We start from the raw sequence: 9,942 nt of genomic DNA, 5'->3' as shown, positions 1-9,942 counted from the left end.
TGTTGCTGGTGGCGCAGTACTCGTTTGTTGCCAAAGTTAATTGTTTGCTGCCGCAGCTGCCGCACAGTGGAACATCGAACAGAGCGCGGGGCACAGTGGGCAGTGCAGTTCGCTGGATGGAATGTGGCAAGGCCTCAAACTGGTTTTCCAGTTTTTAGGGGCTCAGGTGCGACGATGCCGCCGATTGAGACTTCAACTCTAGAGCAGGAATTCCGATTCCGCTGGCAATCAAAACAACTCACGGGTAAAATTGTTCGGGTTCGAACCGAGAAATATGGATAAAGCAAATATCAGTTAGGAAACGCTTTAAAAGCCCGACAGTCTATGTTAAACAAATGTTTTTATAGCACTTTTCTAGTAAAAATAAAAGTTGAATTTTATCCTTTTCGATTTCACTACGTTTTTATGCCAATAATTGGTGTATCCTTAAGAACTTCTTGGAATTTTAAATTAAAATAAAAATAAAATTAACTAGATTTTTTTCTATACAACTTTTAGAAAATTCTTAAAGCCCTATAAATGTTATAGGGAAACTACTGGTATGCTTAGTTTTCAGCAATGGTAAATATATTTTATTAAGATTATAACAAAACCATTTAACTAAAAACTAAAAGCAAGCAGTTTTAGAAAGAATCTTAAATAAAGTATTTACCCTCGAAAGCTTTGAAGCTTAATATTTCGCGTTGACTACAAAAATCAGAGTGGGCCCAGTTTTTCATTGCCAATTACTTAGTGTTTTTAATTATAGCATTTTGACCTAGTCGCTTTCCACTTCCCACGCCTTTCGGCCCACTGTGCATGCCACTGGCGGTCGCATAAACGTCTTTGGTTTTTTTCTGGCTGCGGCTGCATTACTTTTTTTTGGTTTTGCTATTTCATTTTTTAACTATGCATATCTATCTATCTTTATCTGTGCTGCTATCCCCATCTCTGTTTCTTTGGCTCTCTTTCTTGGCTTTTCATCTAACAAAGTCGAGTGCATTGTTACCTGTGATTTGCTATCCCTTGCAGGGGGTACTGAATTATTTCAGCTTAAGATTTATGGAATGAAATTTTATTTTGTATCAACAATATATTTTTGTTGCTTTTAAAAAAAAGTTTAAAAATTTGTAAATTTCCCTTAAAAAATACTCTTATATAATATGTGGAATAAATATGTTTATTTTCATAGTTTACACTGTGTTAAAAATTATATATACAATTAAAAAATAAGTATACACAAATTAGCATATCTTAATGGTGTCTTCAGCACCTTTTCATCGCGACTTCTGGTGTCACCTCATAATACGAAACCGAAATTTCCGCTTATAAATATAAAGACACACAATAACTTTCCTCCAAGCGGCTCCGTTGGCTGAACAATTGCCGATGGATTTCTGCTTTTAATTATAATTAATACCAAAGTGTTTATGCAAAGGAAAAGAAGAAGCCGAAAGAAAGACGCCTCGAATTTGTGTGTGCAATCAGCGGAATGTAAAGCTGCACTTGCAGTATGCAGAAAGTACGAGTGCAGCAGCAACATGCAACTTGTTGCATTGCAGCTTGTAATTTACCGCTAATTCGATGCAGTGAGACGTCCGACGATGACGACTATATGTATATACCGCCCCCCGTGGACCGCTCGTACCGCCCAGCTCGGTGGCCGGTCACTTGGCCAGTTTGTTTCCGCCTGTTGCGCTCCGCTGGAATCACAAGGGCTGCTGCAGGCGTTGCCCAATGCAGATTACCGTTGCACATGCGCACACACACAGGTGCACTTAGAGAAAAATATTGAATAATTTTCCTTTTGTCAAATTTAAATATTTTGCGTATTTTTTTATGTTAACAAATGTTTTCATTTTTTGTCCTTCGGTTTTTAAATATTTTTTTCTCTTTTCAATATTTTTTTAAAGTTGATTATACAAATTTTACCAAATTAAAAAAATAAAAAAAAAATGTTGATAATAAAAATTTCTAACATATTTATTTTTATATAAATATATTATAAATTTGTATTTATATATAATATTCGTAATAAGAGTTTTACTCAAATTTTTGACTTTACTCCGTTTTAGAACTTAACATCACGTTTTTTTTGTGTATACTATCCACAGTTACTTACTTCTAAGAAACTATCCAAGCTTCACTGAATTTGGAGAAGTTTTAAGGAAGCTTATAAGTGGTTGGCAGTTCTGGACTTATAAGGGAGCCTTAAGATAATTAAAACGTTAAATGAAATTAAAAGAATATCAGTAAAAACAGCAAACGTAATCGCAATAAAAAGCTCAGACATCAAGAAATAGAAAACCATATAATACAGCCCACATTTAATGCTTCCAATTGAAATACCATTTGAGCTTAAGTTTTATATTGTTTATTGTCATTTAGTTGGAATTTTTGTTATTATTATTTATCAGTTGCGAATTTAACATTAGTAAATTATGATACGTGGTATTATCTTTATCATCATTTCATGTGTTCAGTACGAATGAGTGAATTTTACATCAATTACGAGACCCTTGAGGCGAGCAAAATAATGACAAGAATACGGTAATAATAATCGAATCTCTTCGGGTATTTATATAATTATTGCTTTGCCGTAAATATCTTTTTATCATACTCCATTTGGATTTTTGGATTTCTGCAACTGTGGGTTGTGTACGTGTTCGTTTCGGGTAGTAGAAGGTTGTCTATATATCTCATCTGTTTCGTTTTGGTTTAAAACTCGTTTCGTAGGGGTTTCTTTATTGTCAACATCAATAACACTTAATACATGTATAATATATCGTTTTTCCGTTCTTTCTAAATAGATGTATATAATATATCGATGTATATGTATAAATATACCATAAAGAAATGCCGAATTTATAATACAGTGAAATTAATGGCTATTTGGGTGAGTGAACTGGTCTTAAAGAGTTCTTTCTGCCTTCTGCTCGTTTTAAAAATGGTCACTACTTGATGACCATGTTTTTTGAAAAAGTAAACCCAATGTCGTTTCGTTTTAAAACGAATTCACACACCCATTAGCTGCATTTCAACACACATAAATATATGTATATATATTCGTTAATTTTTGTATAATTATAGTTCTTCAATGCGATGATATCGTGGGTCGATAAACCTTAAGCTGCCTTCTCCAGTTATGTATATGTATATCTATATAGAGTTTCTTTTCCACCTATTTGAACGGTTGCGTTTGCGTTTTGTTAATGTTTTAATTTTAATTTTAATGTAAATATATAACTACAGATATACCCCCTATATAGATCATAAGTACAATGGAGTGGAGTGGAGTGGCGGTGCGGAGTGCCATGATCATCGGTTATCAACAAGTAATTTGAATCGTATAACTTTCGATTAGAGCAAAACATAACGCATTTCCAATATATCTTCTTCCCTCCTCCATATTTCTCTATAACACTGAGACGTTAAAGTTGTGTCTATTAAGCATAGTTTCGGATGTGATATGATATCGTGATCGTGATTACGATTTCGATTTCGCCTGCACGAGCAACATTATCCTCGATAAACAACGGTAAACACAGAAAGCCGAGCTGATCACAACAGAGAATGAACTGTGGTAGGTATAGTTACTATATAGTTATATATCTCTTATAGGTGGTGCCCCATGCTCGCATGATATGGTCAAATTAAACAGTTAAGTCTAGAATACAGCGTAGTTATCGTATATAGTTATCGTATATATCGTATATAGTCAGCAAGTTGTGGTTTCTCTTTGTATGATAGCGAAATCGGATATGTAGACCCTATAAGGGTGGCCATATAACAACTCTACACTCTCTCTGCCCTTTTTCGAGAAAGAAAAGAAACCCAAGAGAGAAAAGGCAATGGAAAATGATAATCGCGTAAGTGTATATATAGGTGTACATATATATATATGGCCACATGCTAATGAAATTATGCGGAAATATTTCCATTGATTTCGGCCTCTGTTTTTGTTTTTTTTTTTTTAATGCTTCTCTATAGCTTTCTGCTTGAATGAAACCGCGCATCCAGCGTCGAGTTTTTACCTAGTATTGCTATTTTCCTATTTTCCTTGTTGTGGTTGCTTTGCATTATTATTTTGGTTTTCCTTTCGGTTTGCTATCTTTGAACAGTCTTTGGGACCATATAGGAGTGTTTTCATATCGACGCCGCCTAACATCGGTGAGTTATGCTTAGTTATTGTCCATATTTACATCGAGATTCATTTTGGCCGTTTCTATTTCCTTTGATTTATTGTCGTTTTTTGCTGTTTTCCATTTTTTCGGGGTTATTTTGGGGCTCTACTCCTCCTCTTCGAGGGACTTTTCGGGAAGTCCGTACTTGGGGCAGCACATGCCCTCCGTTCCGTCCATGTTGAAGCAGAAAATGCTGCGCTCCAATTCGGTTGGTTCGTGGGGCACGATGCCGTGGACCTCCCTGAGTTCCGCCTCGGGGAACCAGGCGGGATCCGAGTCCTCCACCACCTTGATGCCACAGAGACTGCAGAAAAGGAATTGTAGTCTTAAGAAATACATATAAGTTGTAAATATCCCACCGCAACACCGCCACAATCGGGATCCACAGGATGGAGGAGAGGATGAGGAAGAAGGCCACCACGATGCACCAGTGGGGCCACTCCATCGACTCGGAGGCCCCCTTGGCCCCGATCCAGGCCGGGTAGCTGCTGCCCTCGGTCAGCAGCTGGTAGAAGGAGGCCAGCAGGATGGTGACCATCGCACAGGGCGACAGGTACTTCCAGCAGAACATCCAGTAGAAGCTCGGCCGCGATCCGGTCATCATCTCTATGTCGTCCGAGAAGCGGCGCACCCCGTAGATATAGCTGATCGACAGGCACTCGAAGAGCGCGATGATCAGCAGCGGGAAATTGCCGGCGAAGCTGTCCATCAACTGGAATATATAACTGCCGGCTCCGTTGGCAAAGCACATGGAGATCAGGCAGCAGGAGAAGCAGAGGCCCTGTGCGGAAAAGGCAAAATATTTAAATATTCATAAAATAAATTCTTGAAAATATTTCCCCTAAGACCATCTTAGTAATATCTCACCCCCACAATATACTCCTTGGGCAGATTGGGAAACAGCTTCATGTCCACCAGCGAGGTGACCACGCCCTCCAGAGTCCCGAACTGCGAGTCGATTCCCAGGGTGAAGAGCATCAGGAAGAAGAGGACGGCCCAGAGTTGAGCCCCCGGAAACTGGTTGATCGCCTCCGTGAAGATAATGAAGGCCAGTCCTGTGCCCGAAGCACTCTGAAAAGGGTAAGGTAAGAAAAGAAATATTAAAAAATCTCTTAAAACTATATTCTTATATAAACAATATTTCATTATGCCTCTCTGACATTAAGTTAATTTTTAAGTTAGTTCTTTTTCATGGAATTATAACAAAGCTTATCGAAAGGTGCTGAAGAATTCACGGTACCAAAAAGGTTTCATGCTCTACAAAAGCTCAATTAAAGAAATCAAAATAAGTAGTTCAAAATCGAAAGCTGTCTTGGTTTTATTCTTAAGATAAAATATTTTTAAATACAATGTATACAAAGGCTAAATTTAAGAAAACAAAATATTTAAAAATCACAAAATTCTTTGCTCAATTATTTTAATAATATTAATGCATACAATAATAGAAAAATAATTCCCTTATTGAAATGTAATAGAGCACTATTTTACAATCTTAACAAAAGGTGCTTAATAATTCGCCTTCGCACGTATTTGCTGAGATATAGGAAATATTTTACTCTTACAAAAGATAAAAGTAAGAAAACAAAGTATCTAAACATTCTTCTAATTTAATTAATTTTAAGAATATCTAAAAATGTATGCAAATATACATAATTTATCTATGACATTAATAAAATGTTTTCTATCAAAAAGTGCTAAAGAATTCGCGGTCACATGTTATTTCTGAGATTTTGCGGTATCAAGTTAAACTCACATTGGCCAGTTCCGTTTGCAGATCGCAGACGGGCAGGTTGTGCGTCTTGTTCTGGGCCATCAGCCCGTTCCGCTCCTCGGTGCAGCGGTCGAAGGTCGCCGTGGCCTTGAACCCGATGACCGAGAATACCACCACGCCGGCGAACATAGAGGTGCCGCAATTGGTGAGCGACACGAGTATCGCGTCCCTGTAGCAATTATTGTTGGCCGGATTGTAGGAGCTGAAGGCTATCAGGCCCCCGAAGGCCAGGCCCAGCGAGAAGAAGATCTGGGTGCCGGCCTCCAGCCAGACGACGGGGTCCAGGAGCGTCTCCCAGCGCGGCGTGAACAGGTGGGCCACCCCGTCGGCCGCCCCCTTGAGGGTGATGCCCCGGAAGAAGAATATGATGAGCACCACGTAGGGGAAGATGGCCGTCATGTAGACGATCTTGCCCGACGACGTGATGCCCTGGACCATGCAGATGTAGACCAGGAACCAGGAGACAATCAGCGCGATGGCCATGTGGTAGTTGAAGTTCTCCGGCAGGTCCACGCTCTCCGAGCACTGCAGCGTGGTGCGGTACCAGTAGAATTGCGTCGGCGAGGAGGCCACACACTCCGGCTCGTGATCGTAGGTAAAGTTCTTGTACAGCCGCGTCGGACAGTCCGCCCACGGGAGCGGCGACTCGAAGCTGTGCAGCAGATAGATCAGACACCACGCGATTATCGTATTGTAGTACAGGGCCACTATGTAGCTAACCACCGCCGAGGAGATCCCGATGCCGCCCAGGTACGGCGACACCTGGCTCCACACCCCGATGGCCCCCTTCCGCAGCCGCTGGCCGATGGCCAGTTCCAGGTAGAAGATCGGTATGCCCTGGATGCACAGCATTATGAAGTACGGCACCAGGAAGGCCCCGCCGCCGTTCTTCTGGGCCAAGTAGGGGAAGCGCCACACGTTTCCCAGGCCAACGGCATAGCTGTGGGTCGGAAAATGTAGTGATATAGGGACTGCAATTATATGGAGGCCCCGTATTTAACTAGGGGAAAAACAATGCCACAAAGAAGGTAAGTCTAAATAATTATTTAAAAACTAATAAATAAGAAATAGAAGGTGTATAAGAAATGCGAATTAAATTCTGGAAAAAATGTTCCAAAAATAGAAATCCCTTAAAACAACTTGATTTTTTGTTTAAATATTTTTTAAAAATAATATTTTTTTTCAAAAGCAACAGAACTTTGTATTAGAAAATATTTTAAATAAGACTTTAATTCAGAAAATATAAATCCCTTTAAAAACTTTTAAAATGGTTTGTATACAAATTTAAATCAGCAAAAAATTCTACAAAATATATAAGTCCTATAAAATATCATATAAATAATAAAATACGAAATACTGTAAGAAAAAATATTTAAAAAATAATGAACTCTTTGAAGACCATAAAAAATCATAGTTTTAAGTTAATATGTTCTCGTAGGCACTAGTTTTTTTGCTAGCATAAATACGGATCCAGGCCAAATCACCACTCCAAAACTCACCCGATGGTGGCCAGCAGGAACATGATCTTGCTGTCCCAGCTCTCCCGCTCCTCGCCCTCCTTCTCGCCCTCGACGATGTCCTGCTGATCCGCGGCGGCGGAGGCGCTGGCCACCAGCTCGGCCTTGGCCCTCGAGGTGCTCGCCTCCGAGCCGAAGGGCGGCGGGTCCTGTTCCAGCTCCGAGGACTCGTCGAAGGCGTCGGACATGAAGCCCTGGTTGGTGGCCCCATAGAGCGGCTGGTGGTGGTGCAGCGATGTGTGGTGGTGGTGGCTGACGCCATGCTCCTTCGTCACCAGGCGACCTCGTAGTTCCTGGCGAATTTAATTGGGTTTAGTAATGTTTTAGCATAATAAAACAAAATATTTAAAAATTTAATTTTAAGATTCTATATGTCCACAAGTATCTATTCCTGTATATAAAACTATTTCGGTCAAAAAACTGTTAATGTTTTTTATTGGAAATTTAGGATTTCGGTTTTTGACAAAAATATGAAAATTTTCTTTTGGTTTTTTTTCTGTAACTTGACCAATAATGGTCCTACACCAAAAATGCATACTGTTTTGAATAGAAAACAATATGATAATTAAATCCATAACACTTCCCTTGTGATTTTGGAAAAATAAAATTTTCGCCAATTTTCATTTTTTTTATAAGGGGGTACCTCATAATTTTTTGCGAAAAATGGCGAAAAAATAAAATGTCCAGGTTTAAATGCCAATCGATTCGAAATTTAATAAAGAGTTTAGAAAGGTAGGACAATCCATATTTGGATCAATATTTCCATTTTTACGGCCAAAAAACGAATTATTTTTTTTGTGAAAAATTGGGATCTGGGTTCTTGGGTTCTTGTTTTTTTGCTGTAACTTGGCCAAAAATGGCCTTACACCAAAAATACATACTATTTGTATCAAATATTCTTACTAATTTTGCCCCAAATAACCCTATAATTAATTTATAAAAATCTGCAACACTTCGTTAAGATGAGTTTCACTTTCTAAATTTAAACTAGTTTAAGTCAGTACCTTAATATTTCAAGCAAATTATTTATTCTAAAATTATAAGAATAAATAAATGTACACAAAAACTATGCCATTTCTTCTTGTTTGAAATTCTCTTTTGCACTATTATCCTGGCTAAAGACCTTCATAATTGCTCCGATTGCTGTACGTAATCCCCTCGACTTACCCTCAATTCCAGCTGATCGATGCTCTTCTGGCTTTTGAGGACTATATCCCGGGAACTTTGGCGACGCAATAACTGAGCTGTGTTGGCCATGATTGCGTTTTATTATTATTTCGATTTATTACAGAGTATTAGATGTGTGAGTGTGGGTGCTGTGTGGGTTGGTGTGTGTGTGTGCTTCTGTGTGTGGGCCTAAGTGCGCTCTCTATCACTTCCGTTTCCGTTTCTCCAAATATTCCTCGGTTTTCACTTTCTTCGGCGCCACCTGGTGTTGCGTTCAGGTAACTAGCAACTCACTGGACATTTTTCGTAGCATACTTTTCTGGTTGGCTAAATAAATCGCATTTTAACCCCTTTCTGACGTGTTTTCTTTGCTTTAGTTTTTTGCTGATTTCTTTTGGTTTTATTGTGGTTTTTACTGTGGTTTGGTGCTGGTTTTGTTAGTGCTTAATTGCAGGTGATAACGGTGCATTAGTAGTAGACGCCATCGCAGTGCCGCTATCTGCTTTTGTCGAGTGAAATACGTATTACTAATAATTGTATACAACTTGCATGCACAGAGAGAAAAAAGTATGCCATAAATCTATAACAATTTCCCGTACAAAATTATAGTAAAAGTTAAATACTGGGAAAAACGCTTGACAAATGTATTGGTATTAATACTGATGTTTAACATTCTAAAAAAAATCAATGTTTTTCTAATATAATAATATAAATGACATCAAGAAATAAAGTAAGAAGGTCTTATTACAATTTTATGAATTTTATAAAATTATATTAAATATTAAAAAATGTCAACATTTCTTTTTACATATCTTGATATGTACTTGAGTTTGACTGCTTCATTTTTCCTCATGATAAGAAAAGATAAAGATTCGGATAGCATAATAGCTATTTTAAAACAAATGAAGTGTTAAGATAAGTAAGTTAAAAATAAATTACAAATATATTATATTAAATGCTTAATTATTGTTATATTTATTCAATGTGAATAGTGGGTATTTTTTCCACGTGTGCTTTCCATCAATCAAATCATGCAAAAAGAAAGGACCCACACACACTGAGACATCTATAGGGCTTGCGTGACTCTGGGTCCTCACAATAAATCAATCAACGGTGAGTCCTCTTTAACCCCCATCGCCCCCCGAACATTTTACGCCCACTCACTAATGCAGTGTAATGGAATTTACTTTCTTTTTCGACCTGCAATTAGTTTAGGCTTAGTTTCCCAGGACGATGGAGGTTATTTTCTACATAAGGTGGAGTGAAATTTGCTGCCATGGAGACCTACATTTTTACTCTATATTAGCATGCTATTAAGGATAAT

General features: G+C 38.3%; 1 protein-coding gene across 1 annotated transcript; it reads right to left on the bottom strand.

Moving 5' to 3' along the window:
- Positions 1-4,268: 4,268 nt before the first annotated feature.
- On the bottom strand, positions 4,269-9,444 carry LOC108059397 (sodium-dependent neutral amino acid transporter B(0)AT3). The gene is made up of 6 exons (XM_017144644.3): positions 8,619-9,444; positions 7,434-7,744; positions 5,917-6,874; positions 5,031-5,234; positions 4,523-4,944; positions 4,269-4,467 (listed from the first exon to the last, which is right to left on the bottom strand). The coding sequence occupies exons 1-6, from the start codon at positions 8,706-8,708 to the stop codon at positions 4,269-4,271; spliced, it is 2,184 nt and encodes a 727-aa protein (XP_017000133.1). The 5' UTR covers positions 8,709-9,444.
- Between the last annotated feature and the right edge of the window lie 498 nt (positions 9,445-9,942).

This window comes from Drosophila takahashii, chromosome X, assembly GCF_030179915.1.
Source record: "Drosophila takahashii strain IR98-3 E-12201 chromosome X, DtakHiC1v2, whole genome shotgun sequence".
NCBI classification, from domain to species: Eukaryota; Metazoa; Arthropoda; class Insecta; order Diptera; family Drosophilidae; genus Drosophila; species Drosophila takahashii.
Note: the sequence above shows the minus strand (reverse complement) of the source record. Positions and strands in the feature narration are given on the sequence as shown.